The following is an 18,210-nucleotide window of genomic DNA, read 5'->3' as shown; positions in this document are numbered from 1 at the left end:
CTGCTACGAGCTGTGCGGCGTCGCTCACATGTGTGTATCAAACAGTGTTCGGATGCGCCCCCGAATTGTATGATTGTTAACTATTTCTTTATTTGATTAATGTCAAAGGTATATATTTTATGTGAATGCGACCCGGCCGGTAATCTTATAAATATATAGGTAATTTAAAACTAGTTGATTGATTGATGACATTTATACACTAAGTTGCTCCGATAGTATACTTTAAGGGAATTTATTATCAATGTTTTTTATTATAATTTATAAATTTTATTACCATTTATAATGTGAAAAATATGTACGATTTTTGATACTAAATGTTTGGATAAATTTGATATAAGGACCTCAATTTTTTTTAAATAGATTTTTTATGAGTATTAGGTACACTCAAGTACAACTTAAAGTGATAAAATTTTTTTCGTTATGATAAGCATACATTATAGTAAATGCTTTTTTAAGATTAAGGAAATAGAGATAAGAACACTTCATTTTCACTTCATTACATTCCTTAGAATTTTATTCATTTCATCATGAAAAAATATTTTTGAGATTGTAAAAAAAAAAATTTGTATACAAGATCCTTTGTTACAATTATTATCATATATTTTGTATTATTTTGTGTATACAATGAAGAATAAATAAATAAATAAAAATAAATTTCTACGGCCAAGGTAAAAATTGCCATCCTTATTAAAAATTGTGATATTTATTTTGTATACTATTACTCTGTATCTGAAGAGCGAGGTAGACAAATGTATAATTATATCGATATTCGACTTGTATGAAAGAAGAACGGGCTGAAAAAGTGAAAGCAAACCGAGACACTTATAACACATGTGTACAGTGTGTAAATCTCATCTACACATGTAAGTTGATAGACTATACCTAAGTAGTTACTATATTATTAGATATATATATATATATATATATATATATATTACTATTTAAATTATATGTATGCACGTTCCAAAACGAATCTAACCCTGTTTTAAAATCCAGATTTAATCGTTAAAAAGGCCTTTCAATCAATGGCGTATGGAACGTAACCACACTCGGCGTTCAAAACTTTTGGTTGATTATTTAATTAACCGTTTTATTAACTTCACTTAATTAGCATTAAAATTAATTAAGCAAGGAGAAAACTGGGCTATAATTAGAGCTTTCCAGTACATAATACACTTGCAAACGAAAAAATACTTAGTTTCTTAGCAATTGCAACAAAATATAATCGCTGTACTAAAAAGTATTTATAACAAATAATATACATTCAATTAAAACTTTCTGAATTTTATTTATTGTTGCAAAACTCTTCATGTAACTCTTTGAATATAATTTGTTATTCGGTATATTTAACAGGATCCAAACAATTTAAAGTAGGTACATTCATTTTAAAGAAACAATACTCTACTTGGTGCTTTATTTACCTTATTAGAATAATAATTATCTCCATTGTTATTTAATATTACAGCGGCTTCGTAAGTTTAAAAGCTTAGTAGTAATTAACATTCGATAAAATTATTTATAAACCTTCAGGTTTATCGTTGAACTTTTAGTTCTATTGCATTTAATGCTATTAATAAATTTAATTTTAAAGTATCATTATTTATTCCAACTCAAGCAGTAAAGATTAGTGCCCTTTTCTAGACTTTTCTTATACGTATAGTTAAATTCAAAAGAAATAAAAACCGCACATTAAATATTAATATTTAATTTCCAAATCGGACAAGGATATGTATAAAAGGGAGGATAAAGGAGTGCAGTGGAACAGATCGCACGACAATATCCTAATTCACTCGCACGAATGTAATCCATTAGTGCCCCCCTCCTCAGGGCCCTCCCTTTCCGCGGCGGTCTGTCATTCATAAACCTCCATATCATTTGTATTGGCACATGTTTCATATAACTAATGGACGGGGACACATTAAATACAGACATCTGCTTATTGCAATCAACAATATCGATATAAAAATCTGAATGCGTTTGACTGCGTGTAATACAACGTTTATTTTATGTATTGCGGAGCGAGTGCAGGTGGGTTAACAAATTTTGCTACAGTTTAGTCTCTCAGCTATTGATTTTTCGTTTTTCAGGGAAAAATAACGAACGATGTGTGGCTCTCTTACTTAACAAGCACATATCTGCTAATTTTATTATATATATTCCTTAAAACAATGTATTTTAATAGCTATATCAGAGGCAATGTCATCATATAACACGATTTGTATTTAAGATAAACTTAATTAAATTTTCCTATGGCGATTACTTTCAATTAAAACTTTTTACATAAAGTTTTCATAAGAATGTTCTAGAGTGGTAATTAATAGCGTCTATTGTAATTAGCGAATGACCTCGACAATTGTAAGATTATCTTGCCAATTATTGTGAGCGGAACACGATCTTTAAATTATCTTAATTGATCTCGGTATGTCGACGAGCTTATTTAATAAATGTGTAGACATTTTCACGATTATTCGCGTTGTGCTAGCGGGGACTTGTTTTTAAACAATGTTTGAATAGTCGACGACTTTAATTAAAACAAAAACCGATCTATGTGTTCTCCGTAACTTAGGTTGAGCATAATATAATACGCCTTTAACGTCGCTTCGAGCATTTTAATGGGAAGCGTTGATCAAGATTTTATTAATGAGTATGTGCAAACTAAATGAAAATAACTTATGGATGTAATAGCGAAAACTTCAAAGAGCCGTGAAGATATTTTGGTTTCATTGAGAAATTTTAAAAATCTTTTAAATTTCTTTATCTCTTTTGTTTTTGTAAGAAATTTAAATCGTGTTATTGATCGTAATAATGATGGAGTGATTGTTTTACGTTTATACAATAACAACATAAGCGCAAATTGTGAAAGTTTAATTATTATATAATTTTAATGGTTTTAATATGAGTGTTAACGATGTGAAATTAATGTAAACACGACCGTTGGGGCCGGAGACCGCATAGAGGCGGCTGGTACGTTAATTAATTAATAAATAAGCCTCGTGAATAATGGCCCCTGTGACAGGCGAAACTTTGTACTTATTATAGATTTTTAATTATTTCTCGTTCCAGTTAGAAAATTTATAAATTAGAGTTTTTTTATAAATAATGTATATTCGACAATTAGATATATGGATAGTGATATACATAGATAAAGAAAGTACCTACTAATACTGATGTCTCTTCCTTCCCAGCCATCAACCCATGAACATTTGCATAGACATATAGCCTCTGCAAATGTTCATGGGTCGTTTTGGTGGCTTATCATCAGGCGCCCTACCAGCTCCCAACTATCACTTACAAAAAAATATTTTTTTTCTCTTCTAAACTCATCGAATATATACAAAAACCTCAATAGTAATGAATATTCAATCAATGTAATAAAGAAGAACGCTTTGATAGTATTTACAATTAATGTTATTAACACGAAATGTATTACTTAACTTTTCATTCCGATGTTTGCCCTTCGCAGAGCTTCAATACACTCCACCTATCTACACAGACCCCAGCAGATAACGTTTTCAGAAAAATTAAAGAAAGTAATCAACGGAATTACGTTGGCTACTAAAATATGTATTCGTCATAAAAGTATGAGCCGACTTCTGAATAAATATTCATTATGACGGTTCGCGTAACGTTTTAGTGGAATTAAATGCTATTATCAGATACGATGTGATGCTCTCCACGGAATCAATCAAGTACATTTGTTGTTTCGAGACGACGCATGAATATGTATTAATGATTAATAACTTTTACATTAACTTTTGATTGTTATCGATTCGGTGTTTTTCGATTCTTTTCATTTTATAGCTATGGCGTTCCGTTGATGACCTCTGCAATTCAAATGCACATTTTTTGTTATATTTGAAAATATAGCGCATAACGCGACACAAAAGTAAATAAAACAAAAGCTTAACATCCACAAATACGACTCGGCTCTTTAAAAAAATCTGTAGGTTTTTATTTCTTTGTAACTTACGATAAAAGGCCTCATTGTATGCGACTTAACCACGCTTAAAAACTTGAGTTATTACTTTTTAAAATCAATGATATATAGTTGTGGCCGATTCAATTGAAAAGCCGGTATTTATGGCGTATAAGAAAACCATTTAGCAAAAACCGGTGTAATTTGTCGAAGACGTCGCTCAGTATGTATGAGTTGTAAACAGTAGTAGGGGCCTTCATCCGACTGAAAGCTTTCATTCGACACTAATTAATTACTCAACTCGGTTTCAATTAAATTAACCCGAGAACGGGCATCGACACGCAATGAATCGATTGCGGGCTACGATTGAGATCGTTAATGTCGATCAATTTTCCTTGTTATCGATCGATAAAGTTATTAGGCTTGCAATGCTATATTGCTATTCATAGAAATACCAATGTTTATTCTTTGAAAGGTGGCAATTAAAATCTCGAACTAACTTGTAATTGCCACTTTGAAATAGGCATCAACTGTACAGCCGCTTAATTAATTATAATTTAAGCTGAGCAAAATAGCGAAGCGGACCTTAAATATGTAACACTAAAATTAGATTGGCCCCTCAAACTTTAACAGTTTTGGTCGATATCTAGTGGAGAGGGACGTTTTAATTACGGCGTTTAAGTAAAAGCGCCGCATCTAGCTAGGTGCATTACAGAGATTCAAACCACCAAAAGCCTCCCACTTAGCTAATGAAACATGTTCATGTATAGTGTTCGAGCGTCGTCGCAGAGAGGCCTTCCGAGCATTGTGAAGGGAACGCGATTCGGCGACTCCAGTCCGCAAATCCTCATTTACTTGCATTATTTTAATGGAGCCATTGTGGCCGGATGTCCTTTGTCGTGTGCAGCGGATCCGGCGCACCGGGTTGTGGGAAATGTGCCGGTGCATAGTGCATAAGTGCATTGCTGGCCTCATTCGGACGGCCGATTCCGATGGCGAGGTATAAAGCGCTCCGAATTTAGGGTTTTCAATGGCTTCCTCGATCCGCGTATCAAAGAGTCAAATGTAGGTTTATTGTAATCGTTATAATAGAATAGACGCGTCCGGATACGTCTCCATTAAATTAATTAAGTGGAGCGCAGTCGTTCGGAGACCGCGGCGCGCCCGTGGAGGAATCTCGGACTTCTAATAGCTCGGCTTCCCTAATAAGCTAAGAGGTTGTCTTACTCGTATAAAAATGCAATCGCCGGGCCTCCGCTCCGCTGGCGACGTCGTACAAACTTTTCAAATTTTCCACCAACGCTGCGGTATTAATTTTAAATTAGAGGCGGAGACGTAAATTGTGCCCACATGTGAACGATTGGCGATGATTAAAGTTCTTGAGTTTTCAACTTTATTAATTACATTTACTTCCAGTGATTCAAGGGACAATTCTTTTTTGTGAATTTATATTGTTACCTTAACTCTACATATTTAATTTGTTGATTTTATAAAACTTGCTTAATAACAAATATAATTTATGCCATAGATTCAGGAATAAAAGTATAAAGTACCATATGTATCACATTTGAAGTAATAATACCTAATTATATAATCAGCATAGATTTATAAGCGTATAAATATAGTCAATGCAATAAGCAGTTCCTACTTCGTTTCTAAAACGTTCAATCAATCATCAATACGATTTTAATCATTGCATTAAAAAATACAATAATGAGTATAATGCGACCTTCCTGTCACTGGATTGATTAATTTCTAAGCCGCGTTCTAACCAGCATCGCAATAACTAAACCAGACACGGAGTGGAGCCCAATGAATAAATTAAATACTAATTTCTTGACATACTTTGTTTGAAGCGGATTACCTTGCCCGTAATGCGATTTATAAAGTTTATACTTGGATACTTTAGGTTGTTTTAGTTAAAGATATGTTTCAAAATTATTCGTCCATGCTTTGTAACGCCATCTAGTATTAACTTCTGTAATATTGAAAATATTAATGCATATTTATAAGATTTTTAACCGACGTTCCCAAAAACGAAGAATCAATCATCTTTTAATAAAAATCGATGTGCTTATAAAAGAAATCACGAAAACTCCTATTATGTGTGTTGAACATTTTAATTAAATTTTTCCATATCTGCTTAAATAAACCAAAGAGGCTGATACTGTATATTATTATTAAAAAGAAGAAACTTTAGTATTTTCAAAATCAAATATCAAAGAATCATTAATAAATAAATTGAAATACGCAAACATCCCCGTTTCATTAAACTTACTAATTCTAAGAATAAATTGTTCACAGATCTCGGTAATGGATCAGCCTCGGCAAATAGTGATTCTGTTTACAACCGCATTTAACTGGAAACTGGTAATTAGTATGAAAATGATTAAGGCGAGAGTAGATCATTAGCGGCACGCAACGGTAGCGGGTTCGATGCCCGGCCCGATCTCACGAAGGGCGTTGGTTTTAACAAAAAACTTAGTACTTTTAATTAGTTTTATTACAACATTTTACCCTCAACGTTGATTCGGTGGTAAGACAAAACACTAAAACCGTGTTCTTTTAATAATCCAGATTTCGTGATATACTAAAATGAATGTTATCCTAACAAAGACACGCCATCGCTACAGGGTAAAATTCAGGTTTAAATAAAAATAGCGACTGTAATTAGATGCAGTAAAATCGCATTATCTTATAAAATTAAACACATTATACATTGCTATCACTATTCACGTTAATTGTACGTAATGAAGAAGCGGCGCAAATAACAGATCAGATTACATTCCTCTAAACACCGATGTTCCTACCGAGTAAGAACTTTAATAATTAAATCGAGTTAAACAGCTAGTTAGGTACTTCAGTACACTCACTTAGCCTTTGACTGAAGATCACCTGTCCAGTGCACAGATCAGAGGGACAGAGTTAGCCCCGAGCTATGCCCTTTGTGAAAAGATTCCCAAAGCGACTTTGATGTCGAGCCCAGCGGGTAATTTGGAAAAACGTTATTTAATTACCTTTCGACAAGTCCGAGTTATCGCGTTACAAAGCCGGAACGGTCAAGTCTTTGAGCATTCACTTTTACACCAGCCAAAGGTGCTGTCATGCCCAGCTGTTTGCCAATTAACTACGCGCTTTGACCACTACGGTACAAAGTAATAGTTACCTCTCACTTATTACCGCTCCCTCCCTTCATGGGGATATTAACATAACTAATTAGCTCTCGTTGATCATAACTTTTTCACGCTGAATTAATTGAAAAGCAACTAGACGACAAAAACAGATGATGCATTTTATGCAATTATTAAAATTGTTTCAACCAATAAAAGTCAAAAGGAGGACATTTTGCGACCGTACAACGGGCTTTCAATGCAAATGAAATTATCTTAGCAACATTCAAGTAAATTGAATGGACAATAGTTTTATGAGTTACAAAATAAGTTACCAAAATAAGTTGAGAGTACTTAAACTTTGGAATTGGTTAACAGTGCATTTTGAACGCCGTAAGCAAGCAGTGTGGGGTGGCGCTCGCGGCGGTTGCCCAACGGTCGCCTACGAGATAATTAACTCTATGCACTATCCGAGAAGCACGCCAATTAGAACGCTTCAGAGACTTCATAAATATCATCAGTCACAATTATACTTACTAAAGAAATTGTTCTGTTTTGGTCATTGTATTATTACTAGCACCCCTTTAGCTTCTTCTCACAGTAACACACAGTTTTTTGGAGATTTTCACATTTAGATATCCATTATAAAAATTTAATATTCCAGATTCATCTTATCATAATATCATGCTTAGTTTTTTGATGAATAAATATGTTACGTTACATAATCCGCTAAAAATAGTCTCGTGAATTATAAATCACCCAAAGTAAGTTTTATAGCGCATTAATTAAATAAATGGACAAGATTGCAAGAATATAATATTACGTATCAGGTTTTAGATAATAAAGCAAATCCATTGAATCTAAATCTTTATATATATTGATACCATCTATAGAGCGGGCAATTGTATATTTAGTGAGCCATAAATTAAACTTTTTAAAAAAGGACAAACGTCGTTTCGCGGTAATAAATTTGAATAACTAGGTATAATCCGATTAGTATAATATCCAACATTAAATTCACACAAGCTTCATAATTATGAAGTTTAAAATTTATAAGCGATGGTATTCCAACTTTGTGAGAATCGCTCGAGTGAATACCTCATATAAACAAAGCTAGACTAATCCGCTGCTCAATGAACAGGCTAATATCGTGTCTTCGCCACTTCTTTGTGGTGTTCATAATTTATAATTGAATTTGTACTTTGGTAATGAGCCTTTATTCAGCACTGCATGTGCATACCTTGCACATGGTACACACACAAGTTGAACTAAGGATCTCTCTGAAATTTTATTTAATTATTATAATAACCACCTTGGCTTCAAATAAATATACATATAAAATAACTTACATGTTTTTGTTAAGGAGGATGAGTTAATTAGGGATATCAACGAAAAATAATTAAAGTGCCTAAAGCACAATTATTCATATTTATCTATGATTTAATTGATGCAATTTAGGTAACGGATAATTTTTATCAATAACTTCAGAACGATCTTTATAACCGTTCTGTTTATTCGCACTCTTTTCGAGTCCTTCAGAGATGACATGCATTTTGGTTTTGTTATGCAAATAAAATAGCTCACTCCAAGTGGCTGCGGTAAAAGCTTCTTCAAAACGACAATATGGAACTAACGGAACCGACGAAATATTAAAGTTGATGTATTTATATATAACCTATATTTATATACCAATACGCAGTCGGTCCTTTTTAGTATGTATGATATTTTTATAAGACATTGTAGGAAACGATGTTTGAATGTTTTTCCGATTTAAAAATTTACACATCCAATCATAATTAATAAAAGATAAATGTTTATACAAAAAATTGTACATACAGAATTAAATGAATAAATTCGCTAGAGGTTTAAGAATGTATAGTGTATTCTGTATTATGAATAATCTTGTAAGAATTTTGAAGAATTAAGAATATAACATTTAATTTTCCTAATGCAATAATTCAAAATATATTTGATAAAAAATAATATAAACGAATATCAATTAGTTAAAGTATACACGCGGATACGGCATAAAACTGTCACAGATTCAAATGAATGCAATCTAACTCAGGTAACAGACGATCAATATTAATTATTTCTCAACGTAAACTTTGAGTCACGATTTAAGCGCTAATTAATTAAAGAAAGGTCAGAGCGTGTTTCTACATTTCACGCGATCATTAGTTGAGATGTTTAAAAGGAAAAGGGTAACCTCAACGAGTGTTTATTTATGGAGAATATAAGATGTAACGTGTTTTATTGTTTTGCTAGCTATGGCCGGCTTCCTCGTCCCAAGTACGTTTGTATTGGTATTAGCTTGTATGTGAGACTCCGTTTGACTCGATTTGAACTCACTACACGGATAGATTTAATTAAGACTTTGTACACTTATCAAGGATCCCTAACAATCCAATAATTTCTTTTTCCTTGTTATCTTATTATTCTAATCAGAATCGTCAAAATTATATAAATTTCCTTATGCATGCCCTGTATTAAAGTGGATCCAATTTAGTTGATTCCATCATTAAAACGTGTTTTTTAGTTTATTTAAACAAAATTAATTTTAGACTATGCTTTATCTGTGTGATTATTTATATCTCGATCTAATTTTATTGCGCAAGAGATCCGGGAATCTAAATTTTTAAAACTTTTATTTTTAAATTATATTATAATATGTAACAGGTCTTTTCGCAATTAAAACTGTTATTTGTTAAGTAAACAATTTAGAAACTAGACTTATTAGAATAACGAATGTTTTGAATGAAATGTTTTTAGATAAAATGAATGTAAAAACAAATAAATTAACTTTTTTTCAGACATGGTGTATAATTAGTTATGCATATTAAACATCAGGATATTTTTAGGTTGGCAGATTTAAATTTTTATTAGTTGTTAGTATGTTTTGGTGTGCTAATAACACTTGAGTTATTGCCTATTTGATTAGACAGGTATCATTAAGGTGCACTTAAATAAACAAATTAAAAATATGCTATATTTATTCGGATTAAGACAAATACATTCACAGGTATATTAAGATAAAAAAATATATATATTTAGTTAAAATTATTTTCAATTTCAATATCCCTAGTTTTTAGACTTTAGCCAACACAATAAATTAAAGAGGGTTCAAATTAACGGATTACCATTCAGCCTAACTAAGCTATACAAACCGTGAATACAATTGATATAATTAATATACAGTATCTATGTACGAAGCTACGTTCACACGTGCCCTATTTCAATTTATAGACGGGACGATAATTGTGTCGCAAATTGCCCATTTAGCAATGACAATCGTGTAGGTGTCAGCATTAAGATAACAAATAGAAATAAACGATGACTTATTATGAACCTCGTTTTCGAATAGAAAGTTGTGAAAGGTCTAAGATTTATAACAAAGGGAAGGCAGATAAGACGAAAAATATTAGAAGTGTATAATTTATTGATATAATAGCCTAAATAGCCGGTTGCGTAAACAGAATTCGATTATCGACAGTAATGGTTAGTGGTAGATGGAAGTAACTTAAAACTTTATATCTTGACGAAGTGTTTTGCTGGAGTAAGTTATATTTCTAACAAGTGATTTCTAAGTTTCTCCGGCTGTAAGCTATTTCTTCCAAATATGTAATTAATAAAACAGTTATATTATGTAAGGTCTACAACATATTATACAACACATCAAATTTTAAGTATTTTGTTTATGTTCAACATTAAAGAAGATAGTAAAAAGTCGAGTATTGCGCAGGACCTTACCTCTTCAAAGTCTCTGTGCGAGTGTTGCGCAGGCGCGGGCGCTCATTCCCGCGACCGCCGCGGACGGCCCACCTTGCCCTTGCGCACCGGCGCGCCGGGAGCGGCGTTCGCACTCTTCATTAGCTTCTGCCAGTCCTGCTCGCAGACTAGGGAACCGGCTAGCATGTAGTACCTGGGTATTGGTAGATTTGGTAGTGATATGGTTTTATGTGCCCGTATATTATTATCAACAAGCTTTTTCTGCTCTTACTCTTTACCTATAAATTTAATATTGATCGGCACACTTATATAAAAAAAGTTATTTCCATACGTAACTTACCTATCACCCTGCATTAGGTGTGATCCGCATTTAGAACACGCGAAACATTTTATGTGGAAGACATGTAGAGGCTGCTGCGGCGCGTTCGTCCGCATCACGAATTCGCTCGCGGGGATCGCCTGCCCGCACGCTGCGCATGCGCCGCCCGCACCGAACATTCTGGAACAAAGAACATGAGTTTGAATGTACGTGTATAGGAAAATACGCGTTAACGTTTTTTGTGAAATAGAAACTTACAAGTGTAGTTTCTTGTTTATAATATAAAAAAATCTCGATTTCCAATTTCACTCGGTAAAGCGATAAATTGTGGGATTATTGTGCTTACATTTATTTGACTTATTTTTGATTATACATATATTATTATAGGGAAGAGTATTCATTCTATTTGTTTTATGTATTTTTCTGTCTTTAAGCATATCTTTATTCCTACAGTATTGGGTGATCGCAAGTAACATTTTGGCTATGGCTACAATAATAACCTATAATAATAAATTATAAATTTTGAATATTTTACATATATACCTATATCTTAAAGGCACAACTTAAAAAAAAATTACTGTCAAATGAACACATATTTAATTAATAGAAAGAATGTAAAACAATGAAGCGGCTGACTTTTGTCTTGAGACTGGTGTCTTTGACAAGTTCAAAACTTGTAAAGTAAATGCTATGAAAATGATTTAATCACGTGTAACAATAATTAAGTCAATTTATCTTTAAACGGTCCGTAATACATGTTCGATTGTACATGACAAGGCTCATATAAATAATGGTCCCCAAAATGGCTTTTGATTTGTACATTCGCAACCCTTATAACTCGAATGAGCTGGAATATAACTGGTCAAAGCCTTTACAGAAATATCGAAGGAAAGCTTTCAATTTATCGGTTCACTTGAGAATGCTAAATTTAATGTTAGTTTGATGTTAAGATAGCGGTAACGGTTAACAAGCGCACGATTATTGCCTCTAACTTTGATAAATGGCTAATAAAGCAATGTAATGACAGGAGTGATAAATCATGACGGACGAGAACGTGTAGATAATACTGGGTTAAATAGCTTCAGTGCTTGCGTATTGCGGACAAATTATTTTGTAACAAAAATTACTAATAATAACAAATAATTGTTGCCAATGTAATTAGTAAACGTCCATAATAGGTAAATGACCAAAGGCAGGAAGAAGAGATTTGAAGCGAAATGTATCAAGCCGCTTTTCAAACTTGCTAGTTGCCATGGTAACGCAATGACTCATTGAAACAAATGGACTAAAACAGAAAGATTCATTATGAAATGAATACAGGTCAACCAAACTTCTTCTTAGACATCGTAAAACGTAATCTATACGAGCATTAAAATAAAGTTATATTTGTAAATTAAATTAAAATCACAATGGAAGAGAAACACTAGGTTAGTTTTAAGCATACTTTTTGCATAATGTTATGACGCTGCTAGAAAGAGATTGCAGGGTAATTTTGCTAACGAGACTGTTTTGGACATCTTAAAATGGAACGGGTTATTAAATTGTTTTTGCGTGTATTAATATTGCATATTTATCATAGTATAATAGGTTGATTAGATCATTTGTTAAGTTATTTCGGGACATTATTTCAGACGTCTCATTTCAGCTATGTATGTTTCAGTTTTTGTGACTAATAAGTTTTCTTGCTGTTTTTAATAAGGGGTAAAGATGCTGTACAAATGTACTATATATCTGTATTCTTAATGTTTAAGAACAAATAAAGACTTATTGAATGAATCGGTTCAACCAATCGAAAATGATGAGGTTACGAACACAAAAAACATACAACATACAGTCAAATCAAAAACCTTCTCCATTTTTGAAATCGGTTGAAAATACTAATTAAGCAATATTAGCAAAACTGTTAAACAAATCCAGTAATTTTTTGGCTATCACAACAGCTGTTGTTTCCCCATACACTATCGCGTTTAACCACTTGTCGAGTATTAAAACGCTATCCTTATTTAGTGCGGAAATAAATCACAATGACCATACACGGTTCGGTTTTAGTTCTATTATATTTCATGTGGACATAAATGCCGCAACACGCGGTATAAATCTTATGCACACATTTCACGAAGGTAATATTCGAATTAGTGTATTTCCATTTCATTTTGTCGTATTTTTATTAGTTTCCGGATTTATTCGGGCTATTTATACTATACAACGTGTGGCTATTTCAGGCTAACTATGATGATAAAATGTGTTTATCCCTTAGTTTTGAAAAAAACGTTATTCTACGTTTAAAAAACCTATATGGTAGAAGTTAAGGTAAATGTGTTAACAGATGTACGATGCCACACGTGGGACATTAAAATTCTCATTAAATTTTATTGACTTTTAATTATATTTCTTCTCGCAAAAAAAAATGCTAGTCCACGTCAATTAAAAAGAAGTAAATTTTACTAGGCCAGTTTATTGACCGGCCAACAAACACGGAACATGCAGGGTAGGTTCGCATACATTGTGGACGATATTGCAACGTGTCAATTGACTCAAAGTAACCCTACGGCTGTGAGAACATCGCTGCAGCTGTTTCCCGTTTAATAGCCCTATTTAATACTTAATGAGTAATTATTGCAATGGCCATTAGCGGCGCGGACGTCCATATTATTTACAGCCTGACGGAATATTAATAAATTGAAACAATCCGCCCGAAAGCAATCAAAATTTAATTACCTGACTCTTCGTTCTGAAATTATTTGTGGCGAACATCGCCAAAAGATAAATTTGAAAGTCTTAAAAGATAAATTCACTTCAATCACTCGCAGCAAATAGGATTTCGTTTCATTTACTCCGGTAAGAGCGTTTTCAATTAAGGAACGCCCGACAAACAGTAGGTATCGGTGTATGAAGGTAAAATTAATTAAACCGAGCCAAGACAAACATGTACGAATCTATTTGTGTTGGTCGCTCGCGGGAACTCATGCGATACATGATATAAATATGTCAATTTATAAAGTTATCGCATAGGTGCTTTACTTGGCGCTTAAACGACTGACAGTTTTCTACAAATTGAGCAGCCATATTTATTTATATTTACATATATGTAATGATGCTATTAACTCAATTTGCATAAGACCCCAGACAAAACTAATTTTAAAACTGTTTCAATTCAATTTAACGTTTTGTAGTTTCATAAATTTGTACGATATTTCAAATTTTATGAGAAAAGTAATGTAATATCACACAACGAAGACAAACGACAATAAAGACCGTACGAAAGTTTCTGCTGCTTATAATTCTAGAACTTAACATTTCATTAAATAACTTACGTATTATACTACAAAGTAATATGAGGGACGTGTATGAATTTGTTTTATTTATTCGGCCGTAAATTCCGTAACTTTAATCAACTTTCTTACATCACGAAGGGCTCGGAGCAACTCGAAACTGATAAAAGGATTTAGTTGGAAACCTTTCGCATTCGTGATTTTATTTACGCACGGCGCGAAATTACAATTTCTAATCGGGAATAACTTTAAGGTCTGATATCGATATTAATTAACGTGTGCGTGAATGAGGAAGTTTGTCTCTAGTCGAACTTTGCTTGCCTTCGTTACGTGTAAAATTGAATACGTTGTGAATCCTCATTAATTTAAGATGGAGACCGTATCTTGACATGTTATTTTATTCATTACGGGAACGTCTCAGAACGAATGTTGTATACGTGTCGACTCGAGATTGTTATAAGGAACATAATTTTAAAGCTCTCAGCGAGATCATTAGTGAGAGAAATAAGAACAGGTGAAAGGATTCTATATAATATCGCTCGAATCCTAAGTGTGAATAAATGAATTCTATTATAAATAAATAAGGTATTCACCATAATTGGTAACTGCATCGAGCGAGACGGTAGTTAAATGTTTCAGTTATGAGTACGAAAAGTTATATTTGAATTGCAAAAAAGTTATATATTTATTTGTTTTTCATTATTTCGATTTTATAGATACCTACTGTAAACAATATTAAACTGCCACAATGAACGATACACACCAATTAATTATAAGATAATACAACACTTTGCACCATTCACAAAATGAAACCATTTAGTCTTTGAAAATGTATTCCAACAACACAAAAATTCGAGGCTTATTAAAAAATAAATGCAAACTCAGAAAGATGTTCGGATAAAGCGCGCTAATATGAAATCAGTGATGTAATAAGCCCGTGATTGGGATCGATAGGGCCGCTCGCCGGCGGGCCGCGGGACTTGTTGCTTCCGATCATTGGGAGAGGTGAAGACGGCGAGTGCCGCTTCATCTGTCAATCTGGGGACACTTGGGATATGTTGCAAGGATCTGACGGGGCTTTAGAATATATTTGAACGTTAGCGCCATTCTTTGCGGAAGCTCTGATGGCTTATTAAATATACAACATGTTAGTGTAAAGCTGTGTGTAAACGTGAAAAGTGATATAGATAACGCAGCCAATTACGCACACATGTATAAATAATTAGTAACTAATCATTAAAGGTAGACAGTCTGACTTATTCATCTTATTCTAGTATTAGTAAATAGTCGATTGCATTTTGACTTTTCAGCATTTCATCGCGTGCTAAGCTTAACAACCAGCCATCGTAAATAATAACTTAAAAGCGTATGCAGTCGCTAACAAGTCGCAAATCGCAAAGATTTAACAAGTTACGCTAGTTACCTCAACTAGGCATAAGTAGAGGTGTTATCGGATGTCGTTATAATCACAATGCATGTTGGGAGGTATCGAGTTCGCACGTCGTTAGCGACACTCGTTAGGCGGCGCGTGGCGTGGACAAGCCAAGAATCTCTAATGACGCGCGCCTTGCGACGTGATTGATACGCTCGCGGGATGCGCGGGAGCAGCTTTGCTTTATCCGTGCTTCCGTGAGCACATTCGTAGGTATATTGTAGAATGTATGAATGATTTAGCTCTGTCACTAATATTTGTGTATTGTGTTATGTATGTTTGCGCTCATATATGGAAACATTATTTGCAAATGACGTCCTCCTATACTTCCTATACTTTGGTGTATTCGTGCGAAGATGAGTGGAAATTAATTCGGATTCACAACGTTTCATATTTAATTAATTATTTATACTGTATTATAGATAATACTTTTGAAAATAATAATAACTAAATATATATAAAGATGAATTATAAACACTATTCACTATTCGTATATAAATTGAAAATCGCTTCGCTTATGAATGTGAACGCAAGAAAGGCCGTCTGCAAATCTTATACTGTTGACAAATGACTTAATTTATGCTATAACTAACATGCATAGGACATTATTAAGACGGTTTGTGTAATAAAATTAACTATTTTTCTTATGTTTTTGTAACTACAAAGTTCAAACATATAAGAACATTCATTTATTTATTTTCATTTATATATTATTTCATGCATACATAGAAATTACAAAAAACACAGGACATCATGCAAAAGGCGGCTCTATTGCTGAATAGCAATTTCTCCCAAATATCTAGTGCCAAGCAGAAAGTGATACAATTACAAATTTACTTATTTAGTTGGGAACATAATTTGTATAATGGGTAATTTTCCGACATAAAACCACTTACAAAAATATTTTTCATTTCATGTTAAGCAAAAATATCTCGCCAGTGGTTTATTTAATAGCAATTATTTTCTATATATTTAATCATTTATGTTAAAGTTGCATAAATTCAAGTGCGCAGAGGTGCATTTCCGAAAAATACAAAAACGGAAAAATTATAATGACGTCAACATACTAACGGGTGGCTGTGAAACAATCTAGTATTCAAATTGACATAGCTAGTAAAACAACAGAGCCTCCGGACTAAGTTCCATAAACTCGTTCCCAACTCCCCTACACACTCTATCGGCGATTTTTAATTAAGTCCCTTGCGAGCGTCGAGCAAAGTAACACCATCAATTCATTATCCTAAACTCCGGCCCGATTGTTCCTCGCTCGCTACTTACGCAAACTTTCATTTTAATCAAGCGTTTAATTAAAAATTATCCGAGAAAAACAAAATAAGCCCGTTAGGGCGGTCTGAAACTAATTAAGGCATGCGATGAGCCGGCCGACAACGGGCCGTGAGGTGAGCGTTCTTTAATTAAACGCCTTGTTCCACTCCAGTGGTCGCTTAGCGAAACTATTAGTGAGGCGTGGAAAAAGCTCACAAGTGTTAGGGCGGGCTCCGCTGATTGCGGTTCCCTGGCCAGCGTGTACTCATTGTTTGTCGTTGAGCATCGTTTACAGCTCGCTTGCATTCCGTTCCCACTTTGTAGGAAGATGTTTTGAGCGATTGTTAACTTGGGGGATGAACAAACCGATCATTCGTAAAGCTAATGTTGTCATATCGCGTTGTATTGTATATAATCGTATGCGTGTTATCCTGATCATGGTTTGTGAAGTCCATAAAATGATCTACGATTTAACATCTCATCTTTCTCCATAGTGTATCTTTTATATTTATGACATTAAAGAATTGCAAACGTACAAGTAGTATATATATATAGACCTATATATTGGACCAGCAGCATGACAGCCATACCTAAATAGCTATAACGGGGGTTGGTTCAAACTTTTCTAATTATTGTTAATGAAGCAATTAACTTGCGCTAAAATTGATTGTACTAATATTCCTTAAGATTTTAGACTTTATTAATAACCTTCAATTAATCAATCTTATAGATTAGTTATAGCCCGTATTGTTTAGCGAACCCGTTATTCCTACCGTTATCTATTATCATTTTATCGTAGGTATTATCAATTAAATCTATCTCCAAAACTTATCACTTCTAAAGGAATAGTTTTCCCATAAATAACCTGATATTCATTGCAAGCACAATAAATCTGAAAAGCACTTATTTAGCTCAAATTGAGCCATTATCCTTATTTGCGCACTTAACAATAGCGTACTGCACATAAAACACTAATTATTACAGTCACAATTAATTATAATAATAGGCATCGGTCAAACCCATCAAAATTAATTGGCCGCGAGCTCGCGTATTAATTACACCAATTATCTGTAACACTCATAAATAATAATAAATTATTACACGTAACATTTGTCAAAAGCCGCGCTCATACGATGAGCTAATCGACTATCACCGCTAATTGCCCC

At 33.4% G+C, this 18,210-nt stretch overlaps 1 protein-coding gene across 2 annotated transcripts in view; it reads right to left on the bottom strand.

Annotated features, from left to right (window-relative positions):
- The window catches only part of LOC119828329 (LIM domain transcription factor LMO4), a 131,588-nt gene that overhangs the window by 18,421 nt on the left and 94,957 nt on the right, over positions 1–18,210 (bottom strand). For both annotated transcript variants that reach the window (XM_038350462.1, XM_038350454.1), the window contains exons 3-4: positions 11,096–11,254; positions 10,777–10,948 (exon numbers count right to left, since the gene is read on the bottom strand). In XM_038350462.1, coding sequence (XP_038206390.1) covers positions 10,819–10,948; positions 11,096–11,254 — 289 coding nt within the window. In that variant the 3' untranslated portion in view covers positions 10,777–10,818. The remainder of the gene's footprint in view (positions 1–10,776; positions 10,949–11,095; positions 11,255–18,210) is intronic.

This window comes from Zerene cesonia, chromosome 1 (assembly GCF_012273895.1).
Source record: "Zerene cesonia ecotype Mississippi chromosome 1, Zerene_cesonia_1.1, whole genome shotgun sequence".
NCBI classification, from domain to species: domain Eukaryota; kingdom Metazoa; phylum Arthropoda; class Insecta; order Lepidoptera; family Pieridae; genus Zerene; species Zerene cesonia.
Note: the sequence above shows the minus strand (reverse complement) of the source record. Positions and strands in the feature narration are given on the sequence as shown.